The sequence below is a fragment of the Aulonocara sp. 'chitande type north' Nkhata Bay genome, linkage group LG23, assembly GCF_057382095.1.
Source record: "Aulonocara sp. 'chitande type north' Nkhata Bay isolate Kocher_YH1m ecotype deep benthic linkage group LG23, A_spYH_male_GT1.1, whole genome shotgun sequence".
NCBI classification, from domain to species: Eukaryota; Metazoa; Chordata; class Actinopteri; order Cichliformes; family Cichlidae; genus Aulonocara; species Aulonocara sp. 'chitande type north' Nkhata Bay.
In genome coordinates this window covers 35,116,215-35,140,703 of record NC_141365.1, presented here as the reverse complement: position 1 = coordinate 35,140,703, position 24,489 = coordinate 35,116,215, and the positions used below count along the sequence as shown (strand labels likewise).

The 24,489-nt window shown below is 43.3% G+C and overlaps 2 protein-coding genes across 2 annotated transcripts; both read right to left on the bottom strand.

The window, feature by feature from the left end:
- Positions 1-6,953: 6,953 nt before the first annotated feature.
- On the bottom strand, positions 6,954-9,338 carry LOC147302319 (uncharacterized). Its single transcript, XM_086283736.1, has 3 exons — positions 8,806-9,338; positions 8,267-8,549; positions 6,954-8,085 (listed from the first exon to the last, which is right to left on the bottom strand). Exons 1-3 carry the CDS (start codon positions 9,009-9,011, stop codon positions 7,543-7,545), a joined length of 1,032 nt encoding a protein of 343 aa, XP_086139862.1. The 5' UTR covers positions 9,012-9,338; the 3' UTR covers positions 6,954-7,542.
- Positions 9,339-11,338: 2,000 nt separating this feature from the next.
- Positions 11,339-23,234, bottom strand: LOC147302318 (uncharacterized). Its single transcript, XM_086283573.1, has 2 exons — positions 21,465-23,234; positions 11,339-11,524 (listed from the first exon to the last, which is right to left on the bottom strand). Exons 1-2 carry the CDS (start codon positions 23,232-23,234, stop codon positions 11,339-11,341), a joined length of 1,956 nt encoding a protein of 651 aa, XP_086139699.1.
- Positions 23,235-24,489: the final 1,255 nt, after the last annotated feature.

Here is a 24,489-nt window from a genome sequence, read left to right as displayed (position 1 = left end):
AGGTGCACAATGATGTAGCATTACAATGCTTTCTTTTTATCCATGATAGACTGTTATATGATTGCCAACTATAATTTAATCTCAGTATCCACTGGTATTCGAGACAACTTGATGCAATATGAGATAATCGGGGGAGTTAAAGGGGGCGATCGTGGCTCAAGAGTTGGCAGTTCGTCTTGTAATTGGAAGGTTGCCAGTTTGAGCCCCGGCTCCGACAGTCTCGGTCGTTGTGTCCTTGGGCAAGACACTTCATCCGTTGCCTACTGGTGGTGGTCAGAGGGCCCGGTGGAGCCAGTGTCCGGCAGCCTCGCCTCTGTCAGTGCGCCCTGGCCCTGGGGCGGCTGTCACCATTCACACACTGCCATCACCAGTGTGTGAATGGGTGGATGACTGAATGTAGTGTAAAGCGCTTTGGGGTCCTTAGGAACTAAGTAAAGCGCTATACAAATACAGGCCTTTTACCATTTAATCAAATACCCTAGCTACTAATCTACACTCAGAAAGGCCCCTCCTTTGTGACAAAGCTCTCAACATGAGGCTTTATAATATGACATTCCTAACCAGTGGATGATGTTGTGGTTATGTCCATCTTTTTACTGTCTGTGTTGTTTAATTCAACTCTATTACATTTTATTTGTATACCACCCAGGTAAGATAAAGAACCTGCAAGACCCTACTCTACTCCTAGAGAGAAGGCTTAGGGGTTAACCTGCTCTGGCTCTCATTCTACCTTTGAAAACTCTTGGAACCACAAGTAAGCTTGCAGACTAAGAGCAAAGTGGTCCAGTCTATAAGTTATAAATGAATAAAAAACTCGTTTTTCAGCATGACTCTTATACAGGATATTTCCAATTTTAGAAATAGTGTTTTATGTATCATCTGACTTCATGGATAAATAAAGCTGCGTGTCATCTGCATAGAAATTAAAATGCATGCAGTGTTTTCTAATAATATTACTCAATTTACCAGTCGATCTACGTCCCTACCCTCACCTATGGTCACGAGCTGTGGGTAGTGTAAGCCATACAGCTAGTTATACAATAAGGGAATACTAAGAACACTAAGAATATCATCTGCAGCCAATTCAAGAGAAAGTGTACATGATAAAGCATGTGCTTGTTACAGCATAAAATAAGTCGTATGTAAACGGTTGGAACTGAACTACACAGTTTAAGCTACAACACCAAGTTAGCTTGGTGGTGGCAGTTAGCACTGTTGCCTCACAGGAAGAAAGTCCTGAGTTTATCCCCACCATCTGGCCGGGGCATTTCTGTGTGGAGTTTGCATGTTGTCCCTGTGTTTGTGTGGGTTCACACATAAACAAGTCAGTTCTCCATCAGCATATAAAATAAGTAAAAAGACAAAAACAATTTAGAATAGTTCAGTATTTACTCATAAGTGTTAACATAAATCTCTTTCAATTTGACAACAGTCTTGGTTCAGAAAAATAACTTTGACTTGAGTCCTTGACTGTCTTGACACTCCTGTGAAAGCGGGTTTTTGTAACAGTAAGAAACAAAAACGTCTCTGTGAGTCAGACTGCACTGACTCGTCTGCTTGAAAAGCTAATGTATTACTGGAAGCAGGCAGCCATGTAGGGCCCGTGGTAAATTCCCAGAGACCGTCAAGCATGCAAACTGCTTTTCCTCACATAGCAAGCCTATATATCATGCAGTGACTTCATCATATGCATGAGGACTAAGATGTATTAGTTTGTCAGTGACAGGAAAACGGGCTTGTCAGGTGAGAAATAAATGCCAGAGATGAAAGACACACAACTGTGCTCCTGATGGCTGCTTTGATGAAAGATCTTTCCAAGTAAGATGCATTGATGTGAGATTTAAACCTTCTTGGCAACGTTTTAAGAGGGGACCGACGTACTGCTAAGGTTATAAAAAATGTTGATTTGACCTCTGTGTTAACATTCATTCTGTTTGATGATACATTACAGGAAATTAATTTATCTGATGTTTTTTGCTGACAAATAAAATCTAAATGAAGTCTGTACAGTGAATAAAAAGCAGGAAGATGAGCTTAGCTCTGTTCCCAAATCTCATTGTTAAATGGTCTTAACTGGTGAGCTTGACAGATGTAGGTGGGCAGATTTTAAAAACAGCAAAGCTTTTTATTCCTGTGTAGTCATTATGCCAAATTTATAATGCTAACTGATAGTTTATTTATCCTGTTTGTTCTATTTATCTCTAATGGAAATGAGAACAGGAGTCTTTCCAAAAATTATTCATCTTTAGTGATGATTATTACTATTAGCATTATTTCACTGAGCCATGGTGTTTCTGATTATCCATCAAAAATGTAATATGCTACCCACTGGTGTGGAATACTCTACTGAAGCCTCGGTTTGAGGAGGTGGAGAGAGTTTGTATACACAGAGAAAACAAACAAACAAACAAATACAATTATTAAAAAAACACAATTATTTCTGATGTTATGTATTATATTAATAACATAGTAAAATAATTAATAAGAACATGATATTATCCTTTCCTAGTGCTGTAACATTGCAGTGCCCCTCTGCATCTGCAAATCTCTCTGTGCTTTCAATGGGCCGTCCACTGCGCTCTGTAATCATCATTATTTCTGCTGTAATGAACTTTAGAAACTACAAACTGGTTACGTGATGCCAACATTTCTTCTGCTTATAATTTGATAAACTGCAACATTATAAATTGGTGACATGACAGCCTTGCCCCAGGGTTAAAATAACAAGATAACCATGCAGAGACTTTTCTTCAGCCCTGCAGTAATGTTAAATAACTGCATAGATACAATGTATTTTACTAAAGTAACCATAAAGTTATATCAAAGTCAGTGTAATGGTATTATATTACACTATCTGGCGTAATGTTTTTAGAATTTAAATGTCATTTGTTTTTATATGTTGCTATCCGGTCTTTAAGTCCGATGTCAGTAGCTGTGTCTGGACCCAAACTCCGCTTCAGGTCCCAAAATCAAACGATGGCTGCGGCATCATTGAGAGTTGAAAAACTGTCCATATTATTTTATCTTTAGTAAAACAATCAGTGTGGCTGCTCTACCAGGTGCAACAATTAAGTTTAACATCCAGGCATCCATGAAAACAGAATGAAATGAAATTCATTGACCTCATAAGGGAGTAGTCTATAGAGTCCAGTCTAAATAAATGAGAATGCAGTGCATGTAGAGCAAGGGCGTAGGTTTGGTTGCAACTTGGCAGAGACACATAGAAACCTTTACATGGTCTCCATGCATGTTTTATGTGATTGAAATAAATGTAATAATAATAAAGATCTTACTGTAAATGTTGTAAATACTTTGACCTCACAGGTTTCCCCCCCTTTTTAACATTGCATGAGACACAAGAGAAGTGCTCTACTTGGGACCTAACAAATGCCAGGAATGCACTGTGGGTAGAGGGAGGCAGGGTGGGAGAAAAAGCAAACCGCAAACTGAATTTCAACACTTTATCACCAAAGTAACTCCTGCAACATATTGCATTAAGAATGGGTGTGTTTCCCTCTAAATGCAAAGTACAGAGACAGCTACAGGCAGAGCATTCCTCACGCTAACATGTCCGACGTGCAGCTGTTTAAACCACGAAACACTATAATAGAAACACAGACTGACACAGACCCTTACAACGAATACATTTAACCTTAATTCTGCAGCTGGGTCCTGATGATAATTCTGTTTAGCCTCACCCAGACTGTGTAATAAGAAAGGAATCCCACTAAAGCAGAGCGCCTGGGCGGAGCTCTGGTTAGACAACACTATGTGGAATTAGCTGGCAGAAAATCAGGCTCTGCAGTCCACCCTGTCCTGCACTGTATGCTTTCCTCAACGCTTCATTTTACACAGGCATGTCCCAGACATATGGAAGGTAAAGTGAACTAATCCACTCATTGCACACGTTATGCAAGTGATTTCCACTCTTATCCCAAGGTTGTGCTCTTATGATTTGCAGCTGGTTTTGTATGTTTTTTTTGTGCCCATCACTTTGGTCCAGAATTTTAAAAATAAACATTAAATTCCAAGTTTTTATATGAGCTGTGATGAAATTTCATACCTATATTTTTGGTCCTCATTGAGTAATTGGTTCTGATGATAGACTGATTGTACTCGTGGTTTCCAGAGGATAGCTCCTTACAACTTTGTCATCGCCTGAATTTTAATCTTTGTATCAGCTTTCATTGTTGATGATCATGGTTCCCATGTGATGAGTTGCACTAACGAGTTACCGTTTAGTCGTCCTTGGACTTTTCCTTTCCTCCCACCCTACTGTAGCATTAAAATGTTTAGCTAGTCTGTCGTCATGTCTTAATCCAGACTTTTAATCAAAAGTCACCACCAACTCAAAGTTCACTTGTCCATAAAAATCAATAAAAATTCATGATCAGAACATTTCCTGCAGAGATGCATGCTTTCGGATGATGAACCATATCATTATTTTGGTTATCCATAAACTTCTCCTCTGGTGCCACCCTGGGGTTAACATTTTTAACTTTTAATGAAATGTCCCAACAACCTTGAGACTGCACAGTCAGGTCAAAGTTCACTTGGTTAATTAATATATGAATGCATCTTATTATAGGGTCTGTAGCTTATAATATAAAGCTCCTTGAGGCAACTGTTGTAATATAAATAAAATAAAATTGAATTCAAATGTCTTGTCATTTAATCTGTTCACACCCATTTATTTTTCAGCCACCGTTTCTCTTTAGAGCTGATGATTCTTCCTGGCCTTGTGAATCAGCTGACTTTCTCTCTGGCACAGACACAACTCACATATACATTCAGCAGCTGTATGAGAAATGTGACAACGCTTCTCCTGTTTGGCACGTGAAAAAGAAGAGCTGCATTGTAGCCTTTAGCAAGCCAGCCCCGAAAGGCAGAAGAAAAGAGATTAGTGAATCTTGTCTGAATTTTCCTTTGTTTACACCTGCCTCCCCCTCCATTACGCTGACAGCTGACAAACTGGGTGCTTGGAAACATCGCTGGAAGGGGTTAGACTTTTCACACAAAGCCACTCTTCGGACATTTTTCTTACTTTCACAGCACAAAAGCTCGAGTTTTAGTCATTTTTATTGCTTATTTGATTTTGAACTGAAGAGCCTTTTAAACCATCACTCTGGGTTTCCCATATGGTTTTGATATATTGTTTTAATATTAAGCCAAAGAACCTTTTCCCACTCTCCAGTGCAAAACAGAATAAATTACGTAATCCGTCAGCAGTAACAGGCTTAGCAAGAGAAGGACACTATTTATCACCATCTTTGTAGGGCTCAAGAAGCTCCTTTTTTCATCTTGATTAGGAGATGAAATTGCCTAGACGAACTGTTCTGGTGAAGCAACAGCTTTATTGAGCACGAGTAATAATCGATCAGCCACATATTGGTTTTTCGCCACTGTCTTGTCTAGTATGGAACCCATATGGAAGCTCAGCCGAAAGTAAGCTGTTACGTTTCATATGTTTGAATTTTCTCACACTCTCTGAGTTCACTGAATTTAAATCTGCTGGCTTCCTCAAGTTTTTCATGTAGGCCATATGTGAGGACCCCTACCAACCCCCACTCCACACAGTTTCCCTATTTTCCTGCAGTACCAGCTGGGACGGACACAGACTGGAAGCGTGTAGATCAATAGATCTAAACTGGTGGTGCATTGTTTCCCCCCAGTCCTCCTGCCTGAGACAATCAGTCATGCACAGCTGTAATGTTGAGAAAGGCTGAAAGCAAAACAATAAGGGGATTTTTTTTTTTTCAGAAAAATGCTGGACCCAGGCTGAAGGTCTTGAGAAAAGAGGATGAAGAGAAGAACGTGTTCCCTGTGGCTCTGAGGCGTGCAGACGGCTTGGGCTTAATGACAAGCCTTTAGTTCATTATGAATGAACTGGTGGCAAACATGGGGCTTAATCTAAAATGCTGACACAACTAGGCAAAGTAGCAGCGCTGAAGCAACGCGTGAGTGGTTATACTCAGATATTGCTTCAGCTAAATTTTATGAAGAAATAATCACAGTAAGGCCTGAAATGTGCTCAGTGTTAAAAATGTGTGCAAGCTCAAATGAGAGCTGTAGATCAAAAAACACCTTATGTAGCACTCCTTTTCTGGGACAATTTAAATTTAAGAGTTCTTGAGAAACAGCTTCATTCCAGAAGCTGTGAGACTTCTCAATGCATAAATGGACAAGAAGTGATATTGTAGCACCTTAATCACTACTGACACTCACTGACACCGTCACTTTATCAATGCTGGTCGTCGTGCCCTTTTGCTGCTAAAGTATTTATACCTGCATTCTATAGCCATACTTCATACTTCATACTGGTACTCAGGTTGTTGCACTCAATTTACTGTATTATTCCATTACTTGTTATTCTGTTTTAAAAAAATAAAACCCAAAATTATTTATTTATTACTTTTTAAAAATTCCGTTTCTTCGTCCTTCAGTTTCTTTTCGCTCCGGGACCGTGTGTACATGTAAATATGTGGTGCGAATGACAATAAAGCTCCTTGAATCCTTTAAATTCAATGATGCAATGATTTAGGTGCATCCAGGAGGAGGATTGGTAGTCTATCTCAGTTAATGATCTAATGACACTGTTTTTATCTCCAGTTTTTTAGATAATAATTAAGCAAAATTTGGATGTCAATGGACAGATGCACTATTCCCCATAAACTGTAAATAAATGATGGACACAGCCATGTGACCTTTTGGTTTGTAAACTCATTTGAAGCATTAGCGTTAGCATTTTGGCTCGAAAATTTGATCCCTACAATAAACAGACTCGAGTACATGCTAACTGCCGTTAAGTAACTGATGAACGAAATCCTAGTTTCACTTACCAAAGTTGAAACACACCCCTCTAGTACGGCCTGTACCTCTCAGCAGGTACACATTATTTTTTTAATAATTCCAAAATCAACTTTAAATCCTCACAAGAGAAGCTAAAATTACAGTTTTTGCCCGTTGCCTGAACACATTTTGCAAAACTTTGCTCATTGTGCCAAAACCCTAAACACAAGTAAACATGACACAACACTGGGAAATATACCATTCACATCTGCACCAAATTGAAACTCTACTCTCAAAACCTAAACTCTGCTATCAAAACCTAACATTCCTTTGTCAAAATGTAACTCTGTTGACAAAATGACACATACTTGCATCATATGCAAACACTTACAGAGCAGGAGGAACACACTAGTCTACTTTATATAAAGCACTGCAGTCTTTGATTTCCATTGTTCATTCAGAAGGCATATTTTCAGGAGACACATTTGCAAACAACCAAAAAAGCAAATAGACCTACTCAATATTGTACATTGCAGTACCATGAATTCAGATAAAGCAAAAAAAACCAAAACAAAAAAACCCCCATAATACAGTAATAGAAAAAACACTATACTGTAAACAAAAAATCATGACAATTGTGCATACGTGGGCTCATGGATCCCGCCGTCTGTTGGGGTCTGGCCACAGGACCTCATCAACATCGCAAGCAATGTCTTCTCCCGCTGGGCACCGGGGAAAATATCCTCTTCCATGTCAAAACCATCCATGGATTGCTGTCACCTGAATGTCGCCGCAGGCCTGTTCCATTGCCTGCAGAAGAGGCATGCAGGCATGTAGTTGGCGGTCATATACACGCCATCTCCAAGCCGAAAAAAATTCCTCTATAGGGTTTAAAAATGGTGAGTAAGGGGGCAAGCATACCACTTCAAGTTGACTTTGGTTGGAGAACCAGGCCTGGACCAGAGCAGCCCGATGGAAACTGACATTATCCCATATCACCACAAACCTGGGCTGATCTGGTCTGTTCTGTACAACTATATCATGGAGAGCATCTAGAAATGTGAGTATGTGTTGGCTATTGTATGGACCCAGTATTGCATGATGGTGCAGAAGCCCTCGAAGGCATATGGCGGCACATAATGTGATGTTTCCCCCGCGCTGCCCTGGGACGTGCACAATTGCCCTTTGGCCAATTACATTACGACCCCGTCGTCTTGTTTTGCTCAGGTCGAATCCAGCTTCATCAATGAAAATGTATTCATGAGGCTGTGCAGCTCCATCCATGGCCAAGATTCTCTGAAAAAAAGGGGAACATATCACTGTACTACAGTGCTACACATACAGCACCCTCACCCCATCACACAGGTACCTGTGTAGCTCTCAGAATGGATCCATGTGGTACTGATATGGTACATATTCAGCTGCTACTGGACTTCACCAATACTCTATTGTAAATGTAAGGGACAGTTACACGTACCCGTACATATTCAGCTCGAAGTCCTTTGACCCTGTCACTGTTCCTCTCGAATGGGACTCTGTAGAGCTGCTTCATGGTGATGCTGTGTTTACCCAAGATGCGTCTGATGGTGGTGATGCTCACATGGTCTATGTTGCTGAACACTCGCCTGTCTGCAAGTATTTTCCGTCGTAGCTGGTGGAGACGGATGGCATTGTCTGCCCTCACTAGGTCCACAACAGCAAGTTCCTGCCGTTGTGTGAACAGGCGTTGGCGTCCTCCCCCAGAAGGTCTTCGAGTCATTCTAGAGAAATACAACCACATATTGTCATCGGTTTGCTTATTTTTCTTACAGTACTTCACTGTATATACTGTATCATCCACTGTACAACACTGTACTTCAATATAAGTAATCATGGTATGTTTCACAGAAACTACCACTTTGGCTGCAAAAGGAGCATTAGCACCCTGCAATACCCTGTACACTTGATATGGTAACTGTAGAACAGTACTATGAAAACCATCTGAGTAGAGTAGAAGGCAGTGAGATGAAGACAGACCTGTTTTCTAGTCGGAATTTTCTTATTACAGATGCCACTGTGAAGCGGCTTAGATGTGGGTGGACTCTCTGCCCAGCTTCCCTCATAGTCAGGCCGTGGTTGATGACATGGTCCACCAAAGTTGCTCTTATATCATCAGAAATATGGGTCCGTGCATGGCCTCTTTGACCTCCTCCTCCTCTTCCTCTTGCTCTCCCTCCATCCATGCTTGCAAAGTTCTTGAATTGGCTAAACTGAGGGCTTTTTGTGGTTGGCTAATTGGTGTTCAGTTTTGCAAGTAAGTGCCTTCAGGTGTATATTTGAGTGGTTGCAATTACCCGATGTGTTTTGTATTTTGGATACATGTGTTTTCCAAATGGCACCCTGAAATTTCATTTTTGAACGAAGTGTCTTATGTATGAAATAGAGTGTAGTATGCAGGACCATGTGTGTTGCATAAAGGAGTAAGTGTGTTGCATAATTGCAACCAGAGTGCAAAGCAGCACTTTTGTTTAAGGTATGGGTACATGTGTTTGAGGTATGGTAACAAAAGCTTCAAGTTGTGTTACTTTAGTCTAAGCATGGGTTTATAGTGTTCAAGCAACGAGCAAAAACTGTAAACACACCAGACTGTAAACATCTTACAGTTTTTCTCAAATGCTAAAACACATGTCACAAACGTTACCACCAGGTCCCCCAATGTCCAAACACAACACCCTTCTCTAAAGCTACATAAACACAACCACACCTTCCCACTGCAAAACTCAAACTCCCACACCAAGAGAGCAGCTCGAAGCTGTCAAAACTGTAAACACTATACACAGCATTACACACTACAGCAAAACAATTGAAAACACAATGCTCAATTTGTGAGAAGGTTCTTTGTTTCATAACTGCCAATGCATATTTTAGAAACTATACAGTAACGGATCGTCGTAGATCTCTGCAGAGGATTAGGCATTTAGATTTGTGAGTTTCATATGAGTAGTATAAATCTATAGAAAATCCTGCATGTACGTACACTACTGTAACACAACTCAATGCAAAAACAGAATCTATTGCACACAACAGTAATCTTGAAAACATGAACAGGGTGTGAAGTTTTTTTATTTACGTTATTCACACCACACACACACCACAATCACTGTGCGGCATCATGTCGCTGAGCTGTTGCTCGCATCTCGTCCGTAATGATGGTGCGAGGTTGTCTTGCTCTCCCTCCTGGACCTTCTCCTCTCCCATGTTGGCCTTCTCCTCTTCCTCGTTGGTCGCTCCTCTTCCTCCTCTCATTTGAACTCCTCTTCCTCATTGGCCTGCTCCTCTTCTTCCAGGGCCAGCTCTTCTCCCTCCTCTGCATCAAATTCCTCTTCCCCTGACTCTGCCTTCATCCATTGTGTTTGTTTGGAACCTTCAGCATACTGTGCACTCTGAACTTGCTTTTACATGTGGGTACAGCATTAGCAACAAGTGTCTTCAATTTTGAGTCATTGTGTGTAGTGAATGACGCCAGGTGTGTTCCCTGTGTTCAAAGATTGGTGACTGTGGCAAGCATTTTGCATCACATGGGCTTTCATTTGAGGATATGAGCAGAGTTGTTTTGCAACATGTGTTTTAGCATGGAAAAATGTGTTTAGATTTATGAGTACAGAGGGTTGTGTTTTGTGAATTGTGTCTTCATGTGACATGTGTTTATGGTACTGGAATATGGTGGCTACATTTAGTAAATGTGTTTAGACTACTGGTCATTTGGGTTACAGGATTGGCTTTTGTGTTTTAACATTTGAGAAAAACTGTAATTTAATGTGGCCTTTCCCCAAGTGGCCAGTGGGGGTACTACGCCCCCCTTTTTTTGTTTTGTTTTATTTTTTTACACATTGGCTTCATTGTTCAGGCCTAGATGGTACCATTTGTTATTACTGTTTCATTTGAGGAGGTTCTCACATCTGTCGTTTTCGTTTTTTTGTTTGGTTGGTTTTTTGAGTTACAGTACATGTAATCACTGTAGATGTAGTCAGTGAAAATATATGATTTAAGTTCCTCAGTGAGTACCATTAAGTTTGAGTCATCTGTCAATCCTTGTTCTTATAGTTACTATTTTTTGAGTGGACTGGTGCATTCTTACAAATACACGTCTTCCTGTTTGTGTTGATTTTCATTATTGTAGAGAACCGAAAGCCATATCCGTCATGACAAATGAAGCCCTGAACATTAAACAGGGGACTTTTCTGCTAATTTACTCTGTCTTTCCACTCCAGCATTCATGAAATCAGCTCATATTTCAATGAAACTGGAAACTTGCTGGCTCACCGCTGCTCTCCGTGGGGGAGGAGGACTGTGGGAATAACAGAAAAGATCTTTGCACGCTCCTCGTGGGGATTTTTCTGTGGGGAAAGTTCCTCACTCCTGTTTTACTGGGGTGCAGAGTTTGCCAGCACTGGCGCTACAGCCAGGTTTTTCAATGGATTTTGACAAGAAGTGAGGTTAGACAAGAAAGCTTAAAGTTGTTTGGACTTAAACATTTTAAATGTTTGATTTTTGATGCAACAGATTTTCTTTATGTTCCAGCAACCTGGATTCCCATCCTTTCCTCTCCTTCCCAGTCTGCTTTGCCATATGCGCGATCCTCACTGTGGGCTATATCCAAACCACTGACCTCCTGCCTCTCTGCTCTCCTTGCCATCTGCTCCCCCGCCTTGGCCTTTTTGGTTGGGGGCCAAACATCGACTGACTCAACACATGTCTGAGCATGTTGTCAGAAGAGTCTCTGTTGCCTGTTTAAGCTCTAAAAGTATCTGTGTCATAGCAATTATATCATCTAATGGTCTACTGGGGTCACATGGATGATTCAGTTATTGCAGCGGATGCTTTGCTTCTAATTCTAGTTTAGGATGTAAACTTGTTGACCTCATGAAAGGGAAGCAGAATATAACACAAAAGTACCCCATTTATTTTAGTCATGCTAGAATGAGTTGGCAATCTCTCAAACTATTCAATGGACAGCCATTGCATTTCATATAAACACTCCTTGTCCCGAGCAGTTGTACCTTAACTTTGATTAATGTTTTAATCAAAGTAAGATAACCACCATGAGGTGATGATGTTGCATTTTAAAGTGAAATGTTTCAGAAAATGCAGGAAGGATTGCTGTGAAGCTGCAAAGCCCCTCGGCCTCATTGTTTACTGATGTTTTGGATCTCACCCCAGAACTTTTCCTACTAGATTTCCCACTACTGCTACTCCAGCAGTTGTTCTCTTCTCATCTGTTCTAGTGTCATCTCAGCAAAACCCAGAAGTTCACCTTCCAGACAAGCAGCCCTAAGGCTCTGGTCTGTGAGAGGGCTTGCTATTGAGTTTCCTACAGAACATATTGCTTCCTCTGCCACAAGACAGAGCTTCACAGGCCCCTTATGGTCACCTAGCACTAGTCTTATTGCCGGAGCCCATGTCTGGCCATTGAACAATCCCAAAATCCCCCCTGGAAAAAGTAGCAGCCTGTCCAGATCCACCTCCATCCTCCGTTCTGTCTTGGGTATCTGAAGTTTTGATGTTGGATTGTTGGATTGTAGTATAAAACCTCCTAAGTTTTTTCAGACAACTGTGGTACTCCATGCGTCCACACGATTTTATGATAGGCTTAATAATGTGATGAAAGACATTACTGACGTCTGCCGTGTTGAAATGTCTGTAAAATGAACAAAAAAAAAGTCACTTTCAACACTTCAACCCAGGTTGTTTCAGCGTTTACTTTCCTTAAAAATTCCATTACTACGAGCACTGAAAACCATATCTGTCACGTCACTTGTCACTGTCAAGGTCCTCTTCACAAAAATGCCTTCAGCGCACAGCGTATTTTCCTGCTGTGCTCACGGTCCGCTTTGTTTAAAATCATTAGCCTTTCAGTGCGACTGCAAGACTAAAAAATCAGCTCGGTAAATAGTGGAAGACAAAACTTTGAAGAAGATGGTTTTGGAAACCTAGCAACTGTAAATTACTGTCTGGCTCGCTTCCACAGGTGCTTCTTTTGTCCTTTCTCTCTCCTCTCACCTCCCCCCAAACCACTCCCGGCAGATGGCTGCCCCTGTTGGAGGTTTCTTCCTGATAAAAGGGAGTTTTTCGTTCCCACTGTTACCAAGTACTTGCTTTCTGGAGGTTGACTCTTGGAGAAGCCCTTCTAAGATATAAAATCTCTTGAAGCAATTGTTGTTTTGTGAAGTATTGACCACTGCCCCCACCCCCCAAACAAACAAATAACATTTTTTAGTAAACAGTCTGAATGCAGGTTGGAACTGTGGGATGTCAGCATTTACAGAATTTGACCAGCTTATGTTGCAGCTGTCACACAGATAGTTCCAGGTTACACTTGGATATTTCAGAAAAATGACAACAATTTCCTTTTTTGCCTTCATACTAAGTCTGAACCATGGGCTGGGTTCCCTTATCTAAGGCATGTCCACTCTAACTGCTTCCTGCCTCCTCCTCCACATTTTCTTGCCAACTTCTACACCTGATCTTCAACCCGTCCATTCACTTCCTGTTGCCATGTGCGCCCATCAATCTGACCTCATCATTATTAAATAATTAAGGCTGTTATGTTCTCATTTCATAAATAGTGGACGTGCTATTCTGTGACAGAATTTTCTTTGAAATAAAAGTGGTGCAAAATCTAAAAATACACTCTCCCTGCTCTCTGAAACACTAATAAAACATTAATGAGCCATTTTTAATGCTTTTTAGACATTTTAGATAGATAAATGGTTCAAAAGTTAGAACAGACACTCATTACACTATGACTTTACACTATGACCCAAAGACCTCTTTGGGTCATAGTGTAAAGTCAGGAAAAAGACAAGCATGTATGAGTTACTAGCAATAGCACCTTTATAACCTCAGCTATGACTTCCTCCAGTCTGGCAGTAACAGACAGGGAATTTGGCACACTCACACACACACACACACACACACACACACACACACACACACACACACACACACACACACACACACACACACTTGGATCACAGTTAATCCAAATTCCACCCATCCACTAACAGTGGGTTTGTTTATGTGTTAGTTAATTTGCAGTGTCCCCATGAGTCGAGGACCCCCGAAAGATTAGAGAAACAAGAGTATCATTTTGTGTGTGTGTGTGTGTGTGTGTGTGTGTGTGTGTGTGTGTGTGTGTGTGTGTGTGTGTGTGTGTGTGTGTGTGAGAGAGAGAGAGTTTCTCTCCCTTCTGCTGAGTGTGTTTACTTCACTGGTGAAGAAAAGAAGCATGCAGGACTCCCACCTGCCCTGATTAGCATTAATCATGCCCACCACCCATCAACACCCATACACATGCACTCATACCTCCCCACCAAAAACCCCTGCTGCGCCACTGATGCTACATCAAGCCAAAGACGCTTATCAGTTGTCAGCCACTCCTGGTGTGCTGCTGAAACCCTGCGGTGTGTTTGTTTGCTGAGCTGTAACTCAATCTGCTTAAAAATCTCATCCTTTGTTGAGGACGGACGTGGTTTTCCCCTGTGGATCTGTGAATGTCTTAGATTGGCAAAGGAAGCAACTGCAAGTTTTTGCTGTGTGTGGATGAGTTTTTCACCAACGCTGATAAACTCTCTGTGCAACTTTGTGCAACCAGAAATAAACATGCTAAATAAGGAAATCCTGCTTTCCTGAGTATTTGCATGCACTGTATAAATAACCCACAGATGAATCTTGTGCTAAGACCGAATGCCATCTCAACATACTGTTTGTGCACATTTCAAAGATGGTTCACACTTAATGATCACCCTCTTAATCAGACTTCCATTTGGTGTGTCTCCTGTCTCAGGCTATTAAATCACAATTACAGCCCTGCTGCGGCTGTTTGTTAATGGACTGTAATGTATTCAGCTGCATTAGCTCAGCAGAGAGCCTCTGAAATAGTTTCTGTGTAAAGTGGGGACAAAAAGACTGACGATGGGGAGATGGAAGATAGCAACAAAAGGGAATATCATCACGTGGAGTTTGAATTCAGGCAGAAATTACTGGTGAAAAATTAAGATGTACAAGTATAGCAGCTTCACCTGGGGACAATTCCTGGTTCAGATTGTCTGGGTTCCCTACTGATGGAGCAGAAGATGGAATTGCAGTATCATTAACATAACTGTTTACAGAGCTAATCAACTTAATATGGACTAATCAGGTGGCTCAATAATTATATTTAAGCTCCATTGTAACTCTTTTTTTCCTTTCTTATTAGCTTCACACTTGGCCAGTGTGGCTGAAACTCGCAAAAAGAAGGCACTGGGTAGACTTACAGACTGTAAATAAAAGACAGAAATAGCCAGCTGCCAGCAATAACAGTTGCTTTGAGCTGGAATCAAATCTGTTTGGGGAGCAAGCTTGGCTAACAAACTGCAGCAGTAAGCTAGAGCTACCTCTATCAACATCTACCTGTCAATCACAGTGGCCACACCCATAACATTAAACCATGAAGTTTAAAAGGAAGAATTATGAAAAATATTTATCTTTTTAAATATTTGTCTTTTTTTTTTAAATATTTGTTTTTTTAAATATCTATCTTTTCTTAAATAACACAAAAATATTTAAGAAATAATGAATATGTCAAGCTTTGTTATTTGACATAGAATAATTTTTTTGTTAAAAAGGTCACAAGCTGAATTTTTAAAGTCTTTTTGTGATGCAACAAAGACTTCAGTTTTTGGCACGTCCACACTTTCTTCATTTTTTTTTAGCATAGGACATTGTTCACAACATGACAGCTTCCACAAAATACAGCCACTATTCCATATTAATAGTGTAAGTGGAGTCCATTTACCCCTTTTGTTTGGTTTCTGTTTGTTTAGGTATCAGTAGCCAACAATAATTGTTTACTATGTCATCATTCCTGACAGCTTTCTCTTTCCTTTTGTGTTTCTCCAGTGAGATGATGCTGCATGCAGTTGGAGTTAAACTGCTACCAAACAAACGCATTTTACATTTAGTTCGAGGCACCTGGGGTTAAACGCTGCCTCACAAAGATATTGTGAAAGTGCAACCACAGTAGGAAGCAGTGCCCTAAAAGCACCATTAGCATTCAGTGTCTGCTGCAATTGTAATCATGTTAACCTCACACTGAAACCCCAGAAAACACAACTGAAGTCCACTTTTTTAACTTCTATTTTGCACGAGGCACAACAGTTGTTGTTCTTGTTTTTCAGCTGTTGCTATTCTTTCAATCATCACGTTAACAGCGACTTAAAAGTCAGCAACAGTGAGTGAAATGTAGTTCTTCTGTAAGCTAACTATTGGTTAACCGCTTCTATGTATGACCATATTCAGTGAGCACTGAAGTAAACCTCTGTCTTTATCAGATGGAAGAATTTGCATTTTTATTTTTAACAGCAGGCTGGAGTCATCAGCAGTAATCTGTAATGTTAGCAAACAGCTATGAAGGTTACCTGTGTACCTTTGCTACCAGATGGGTGAGCCTTATTCTGTGTTCATCCAGCTGCTGAACACAGCTGCTCAGCTGGAGTAGATGTCCGCAAATTCTGTTACACAAGCTTCATCAGGCCATGCATACATACATTCTCAAATTAAGGGAACATTACCAGCATTAACAGCTGCATAAAGCTAGCTAAACCGAACAGGTACTCTGAAATTTAAATAACTTTATTTCTCAGTCAGCATCAACACTAGGGATGGGTACCGGTGTCCGGTGCCATGATGGCACCGGTTCTGACATAAACGGTAGTAACCAGACCGAAAAGCAGCGCACATTTCGGTGCTTTATTTCGGTACTTTTTTTTCCTGAGCTGTGATACACTTCTAGCCAATCATTTTACGTTTCCGAGGATAGTAGGCGGGGCCAGGTACGTACGTTCTTTTAGAGCAGAGCTACAGATTAAAAATGCCCAAGGCGAAGCGGTCAAAAGTCTGGCTGTACTTCACAGCAAAATATGCAAACTCAGCAGCCTGCAACAAGTGCTTTAAGCTGATACTGTGATACTGTCAAAGGAGGTAACACCTCGAATCCGATTAAACAGCTGGCGACGCATAGCGTTTTTTTTAAAAGCCGAGAAATGTGCCGTATTTGATAGCTTGCTGCGAGACCTCACACCGTGCACGTCGGGTGGGTTGCCAGTTATCGGACCCGGAGCAAAATCCCCCAAAAACCCGAAGAATAGAGTCCTGGCCCCTAGCCCTGCCAGTGTAGCAGAAATGATGAGGATGATGATGCAGCAGCAGCCGTTCTTCTCTGCGTGAGTAGCTTCATGTTGTTCGTGTGTAATTTACGTTGAGTAGGCTAACCACGTTATTACATTAATGCATGTAAGGTGAACTAGCAAACATCATCATAGCTACATGCGGCTGTCTTCTTGTTTGATGGCAGATACTCGCTTCACCCTGCCAAAAAGGCTAAAATGACCAAAGAAAAAGTGGGAAACAGTTAAACATGAGAGGGTTTAAGTTTGTGTTTTTTCCATTGTTTAAGCACTGCTTCCAGCCAAGAGTGATGCCATATATGCCCCATAGCTGCAGAAAAGGCTAACATTGTTATCTTTTTACAAAAAAAACCAGCTGAACATGAGAGGTTTTTGGACAAAGTTTGTTCTCCATTCTTTAAGCACCGGTTCGAGCACCGTTTAAGCACCGGCACCGTTTCAAAAGTACCGATTTGGCACCGGTATCGGATAAAACCTAAACGATACCCATCCCTAATCAACACAGCTCTAATTTTAAAATTCAAGCAGCTCCCAGCAGTCAGTAAATACACCTGCAACCCAATCTGCTGATTGAACTCTGGGGACAATGGACAATATTTAAGGCTTCTGGTGCAGACATGGTGTCCACATAGCAACAAACAACTATAAGACATCCTGTTCGGCACCATTGCTACAACTTGACTGGTCAATACCATCAGACTACAAGCAGATGACACATTGAACCCAGAAAGTTTACAGTAACAAAAATATTGTTCACACTGAGGAATCTGTTTATTGCGAAGACTATAACACCCTCATGAAACAGCCACATGCTCTGCTTAGTGGAGAACTCTACTGTCTAACCACAAAGACCTTCAAAGCTTTGTGTGACATCAAAGTGGCTGCTGTCATCTTTTATATACAGTCTGTATTTCTGACAACATTAATCAACATTAAATACCCTAAACTATTTGTAGCACAGTATCTAACTAATAATGAGCCTTATGACCTGTTGTAGGATTCAGTAGGATCACTGCATGCTTGAACATGTTATAGTTTCAAGGGTCAACACAGTAACTCTGTCTTTGCTCTTCCAATGCACTAGAAAGATAGTATCTCTGTAGAGTGGCAAAAAATGTCAAGGTTAGGTGGCCTAGGACACACACAGACAAATACACACAGAAACCTCTGGAATCAAACTGACTGTGGAAATTAGAGGAGAGTCCACGGGGTTGTGCAGACTTGGCTTATCAGCTATGTGCAGCCTACTGACTCTTAACCTATCAGTCATCTGTGAGCAAAGCCGCAGATTGACTATGGATTGCAGATGGAAGAAGCCACAGCCACTCTATTATTAGAAACCTTCTTAGCAACATTCACATACATGCTACTGCACCAGAGAGGCCGGCAGCTTACTGAGCGGAGAGTGCATCGTTGACTTTGGTTCAGTCAGACATGTTAAAGTCTGTTGGCAATGAGCATGCTCATTCTACCCAAGGTGAAATAAGAAATCTGCAGTGCTCCTTTCTGTACATGAGGAGATACCTCAGGCGTGAGAACAAAAACCACTGGAGGAATATCAAGGCTGTCTTTCAACACTAGAACACAAAGAAGTGAAGCTTCTCGTTTTTCTTTTCAAGCAGCATTCGAATAGAAGAAAAGGTGAATTTGTGGGCAGGGAAGCAATCGTGCTAACAAGCTAACAAGCCATTTAAACAGTTTTCTGCTATGTAATCATTATAAATTATGGGAGCTGCAAATGTAGCATAATTGCCTCGTTAAGTTGAACTCGCAAACAATATAGCACAAAGGCAGAGGCAAGGTTTGAGTACACTCTCAAAAATGATGAAAATTAACACATTTGACACTCTATTAGCACTGCCACAAATTAGAATTGGTGTATCCGTGGCACACTTTGTTTAGAAATCCACTTAGTGTGTGCATGATGAGTGAAATGAAGCCTTTTAGCACAGTGAAAGTGTGTCTGAGTACCTCCTAACGCAGGAATTCTGTCCAGCTGCCAGTTTTCCCCCCGAGGTGCTCCACAGCCAGAAGCAATTAAAACTCAGTGAGGTTATGGATGACTCAAAGTCCCTGTGAGGTGTGGGCCCCAAAAAGTGAAACTCGATTAAACAAGGGGGGAGGCTGTACCTCCACTGTCATTCTGCATATTTCACGGCGAACGCTCGGAATTTCCCAAGCCATCTGGAAAATTAAGAAGTAACCTGACGAATGTTCCCAGAGGTGTTTTACAACATGCCGCATCATTTAATCACAGGTTCTTCAAAACACCAGAAACAGCACGTGTAGGTCATTCAGAACCCCCCCCCCCCCCCCCAAAAAAAACAACAGATGGAAAGTAAGTGATGGATACGGACGCTGATGGGAGGATTTCCCATATAGCAAAAATCAAACCTGTTGTAAAATTTTCACTCTGTACAAAAACCAGACAGCTGCAGCTGCGAAATAATTCACCTCCTCTGCTCCCTCGGGCCACAGAGAGGAAATTTGGGCATTTAATATGATATTTTAATATTGCATGAATGCTGGGTGATGAAGATTTTGATGCAAATGTGGTGTTTTACGGCAGGCAAGTCCCAATCTGTTGTCTCAGCGATCTACGAAGATACAATCATTTCCAGTTTGATCAAAGACTGCAGGAAGTGACAGCTCTCCATTCTGAAATCGTCTGACCTTTTGTCTGGATTGTTCCCGTGGTGTCCTTTGCTATTGTACTGCTTAAGCACACCAAGTGCAATTTACTGAAGTCACTTTGTTGTATTTCTGGTGACTAAACTCATTACATTTCAAGCACTTATCTCTCAGCTCCATTTGCGGCTGCCAGCATGTGAAATTGCCTTGTGTTGCTTTAATGTTAGACATTCAAAGAGGTCCCTTAAGAGATCTGTTAATAGTCCCATTGTCATGAATCGCTGTGCGGCAGGCAGGAGTTGGACCCAAAATGCAGGACTCACAGACTCGGGGAGGTGAACTCAAAACACAGCTTTATTTGCTGGTAGAACAAACATACAAACTAGACTAAACTGGGAAACCATAAACTAAGAACTCACAGGGAGACACAGGGAGATCCACACACAGCATGAGGAACGACGCGACACTGACTCAGAGAAACACAGGGTTTAAATACACTGGGAAGTAACGAGGGGAATGAGACACAGAAGGAGGGCACAGCTGGGAGAAATCAGGACTGACGAGACAAGCAAAGCAGGACGCATTCACATGAGACACGGACCATCAAAGTAAAACAGGAAGTATCACACAGAGACGCGAACTTGACACAGTGTAGACAGCAACTAAGAAATACAGAGACATAAACCATAAGGCAGAGGTCTAAGAACCAAAATACACAGGGAAATACTCAGCTGGGAACACAAGAGACTAGACTAGAGAGAGTAACAAAAAACCAACCATGAGAACATAATGCACAATGCAGAGTGACAGAAAACAAGAAACTCAAACATGCAAAGACACACAATTACACAGAACAGAGGGGACACAGAGAGACATGAAGGGCAAGGGATCAAAACTAGAAGCCATAGAATAAATCACACACAAGTACAATAATACAAAAATCACAAAGAACTAAAAACGCTGGGTCAGGAGACCCAGGACCGTGACAGTACCCCCCCCTCAAGGGCTGGCTCCAGACAGCCCAAACACAGAAAAACAAAACCAAACAGAAAACAACCCAGGGCGGGCGGCGGGGGCCCAGGACGGAGGGCTCGGAACAGAAAACAAAAGAAGAGCACAGCAAACACCGGAGCCCAAGAAAACAACCCAAACACAGAGCAGTTCAGGGGGCCGGCCGTGCGCAAGGCAACGGCGGCGACGTGGAAACAGTTCAGGAGGCCGGCCGTGCGCAAGGCAACGGCGGCGGCGAAGGAGACAACGGAGCAGTTCAGGAGGCCGACCGCGCGGAAGGCAGTGGCGGCTCTCCAGTGTTAGGCGTGCTGGCCATGGCCCGGTGGGCACAGGACCAGTCGAGGCAGGACCAGGCGACGACGGGGCCGGACCAGGCGACGACGGGGCTGCAGCAAGCGAAACAGAAGCCAAAGACGAAGCCGGGCCAGACGAGGACGAAGACTCCGAGGCCGGGCCAGACGAGGACGAAGACTCCGAGGCCGGGCCAGACGAGGACGCAGAGGCTGAGGCCGGACCAGGCGAGGACGCAGAGGCTGAGGCCGGACCAGGCGGAGCCGCAGAGGCTGAGGCTGGACCAGGCGGAACTGCAGAGGCTGAGACCGGACCAGGCGTAGCAGAAGCACAGGCAGATGCAGCCGGACCAGGCGACGACGAGGCGGTCGCAGGTGGCGGCTGGACAGGCTCCTCGGGCCCTCCAGCTGATGCGGCGTGAGGCTGAACGGGCCCCTCGGACCCTCCAGCGGAGACAGGAGGCTGAACGGGCCCCTCGGACCCTCCAGCTGACGAGGCGTGAGGCTGAACGGGCCCCTCGGACCCTCCAGCGGAGACGGGCGGCTGAACGGGCCCCTCGGACCCTCCAGCGGAGATGGGCGGCTGAACGGGCCCCTCGGACCCTCCAGCGGAGGCTAAAACAAAGCCAACAGGCATGAAGTCCTCTGGCGGACATGAGGACAACTGGCGCTGCACTGAGCACTGACTCTGCCCAGGCAATGCGAACATGGTGCAGTTCTTAGGGGGCTGCTTAAACTTCAGGGGTCCAGAATCAGCTGGGGACTGAGACCTAGCCTCTGGGGAAGCCCTGGAGTGGCCAACTGTGCCAACGGCGGCTAAACCATGAAAAGTACCCTGAGTAGAAATCAAGTTACCTCTCTGCATGGAGTGAATGAGCAAAACTGGCGACACAGGAGACTGAGCAGAGAGAGGCTGCTGGGCAGCTAACTGAGCTACTGGAGACACGGGTGAGAGTGGGAGCTGAGCTACTGGAGACACGGGTGAGAGTGGGAGCTGAGCTACTGGAGACACGGGTGAGAGTGGGAGCTGAGCTACTGGCGACACGGGTGAGAGTGGGAGCTGAGCTACTGATGGTGGTGAAGTAGATAACTGCACGGGAGACTGAACTGAGGGCGTCTGCACTGGCACAGGGGACTGAACTGATGTCTGTTGTAACGGAGGTGGTGAGAGCGGAGTAGGCAGGGGAGTTGATGACTTCACAGGAGAATGAACCAGAGGTGAGTGCACAGGAGACTGAGCTAGAGGTGGTAGTGATAGTTGAGGGGAAAGTGGAGCTGGTGATTGAGTGGATGACTGTGCTAAGGGATGCTGCACTGGGGACACTGGAGACTGCACTGGGGACACTGGAGACTGCACTGGGGAAAGCAGGGCTGCAGGAGGCTGCACTGGGGACACTGGAGACTGCACTGGGGATTGCAGTGATGGTTGTAGTGGAGGTGTGACGGGTGGAGGAGTGGCTGAAGTGGCTGCGGGTCGGGCGGCTAGTGGCTCAGCTATAGAGCATATTAACGGCAGGGCTATGGGTTGAATGTCTGACTGAGTAGCAGCCTGAATGGCTGGGTGTAGTGATGGTGGTGGTGGAAGGGAAACAGGTGGTAGTGTGGATGACGGAACTAAGGGCGACTGAGTGGCAGACCGAACTGATGACTGAAGCGATGGTAGAGGTGAAAATGGAGCGTGTGGTGGAGTTAATGGCTGTGCTAGCGGGGACACAGGAGATGGAGCTAGCGCTTCTGGCTGGGCAGCTAAGTGAAAAAACACAGCCCCGGAATAAACAGTCCCAAAGTCAGGAAACTCTTGATTGTCCCTTCCACTCACCACAGCTGGCAACTCAGACGTCTCGGGGTCTGGCTGTGGCGGTGGGTGTCGGCGGCGTGAATGCCGTTTTCTTCGGGAAGCCGGAGGTGCGGTGATGGAGGAAACTGGCAACGACGGAGAGATCACGGCCGGCTCCTCATCCTCCGACCACATTGCTGCGAGAAAAGCAGCAGGTGAGTGACAGTCAGAGTGGAGGGTGGATGGAGAGGAGTCCAGTGGCAGCGGCGTGGAAACGTTTCCCGATTGTGGCGGTCGCTGTTGCGGTATGACGAGCTCGCGAGCTTGTACTGTCTCCTTGGCTTTCTGCAGATTGGACAGTAGGCCCGAAAATCCTGAGAGCTCGCGAAGATGGGGATTCCCCTTGAGAATTGCCTCGATGGCGTTTATCCCAATGGACATTGCTTTAATGTCCGAGGCATGGGAAACTCGCTCCCACAGGCTGAAGATGTGGGCCAAATCGCTTTCCCGGGAGGAGCCTGCTGGGTCCATGTCTGGTCGCGTCGTACTGTCATGAATCGCTGTGCGGCAGGCAGGAGTTGGACCCAAAATGCAGGACTCACAGACTCGGGGAGGTGAACTCAAAACACAGCTTTATTTGCTGGTAGAACAAACATACAAAACTAGACTAAACTGGGAAACCATAAACTAAGAACTCACAGGGAGATCCACACTCAGAGAAACACAGGGTTTAAATACACTGGGAAGTAACGAGGGGAATGAGACACAGAAGGAGGGCACAGCTGGGAGAAATCAGGACTGACGAGACAAGCAAAGCAGGACGCATTCACATGAGACACGGACCATCAAAGTAAAACAGGAAGTATCACACAGAGACGCGAACTTGACACAGTGGAGACAGCAACTAAGAAATACAGAGACATAAACCATAAGGCAGAGGTCTAAGAACCAAAATACACAGGGAAATACTCAGCTGGGAACACAAGAGACTAGACTAGAGAGAGTAACAAAAAACCAACCATGAGAACATAATGCACAATGCAGAGTGACAGAAAACAAGAAACTCAAACATGCAAAGACACACAATTACACAGAACAGAGGGGACACAGAGAGACATGAAGGGCAAGGGATCAAAACTAGAAGCCATAGAATAAATCACACACAAGTACAATAATACAAAAATCACAAAGAACTAAAAACGCTGGGTCAGGAGACCCAGGACCGTGACACCCATTAAATGAAAAATGTTTTTCTGTGTTGTTACCTTGCGTCTCTGGGTGAAGGGTTGTACTATCAATGACTGCATTCTAATAGCATCCTGAGAAAAACACAGATCCTGTTTTTTGGTGTTGTTTTATAAAATTCCACCTTAACTCTGTGAAAGATTCAGGTTCACCACCAGTGCTAGGATTTTTACCTGGTTGGAAGATTTGTAATCTAAAACTACTATAGGATTAGATAGCTGCCAGAAAAACTAAATTCTTTCAGTTTTTTGTCCTGAGAAATGCCAATTTGGCGCATTGTACATACGGGAATTCAAAACACACATTAATCAAATACAGCTTAGTTACATCAGTACAAATGTTACCTCTTCTGCAGAATTGCTTTTAGCCATCTGCCATGATGGGTTTGGGGTGAGGGCAAAGAGGAAAAAGCAGAAAGAGACAAAGACAAAGGCAAACTGTAGGGGAAAGAGTCTGGGTTTATGATTAAATACCGCAGTGGTGTATAAACATGCAGAAAATCAAAAGCTGCCTCCCGTTCTACTTTTAAACTCTAGGAACC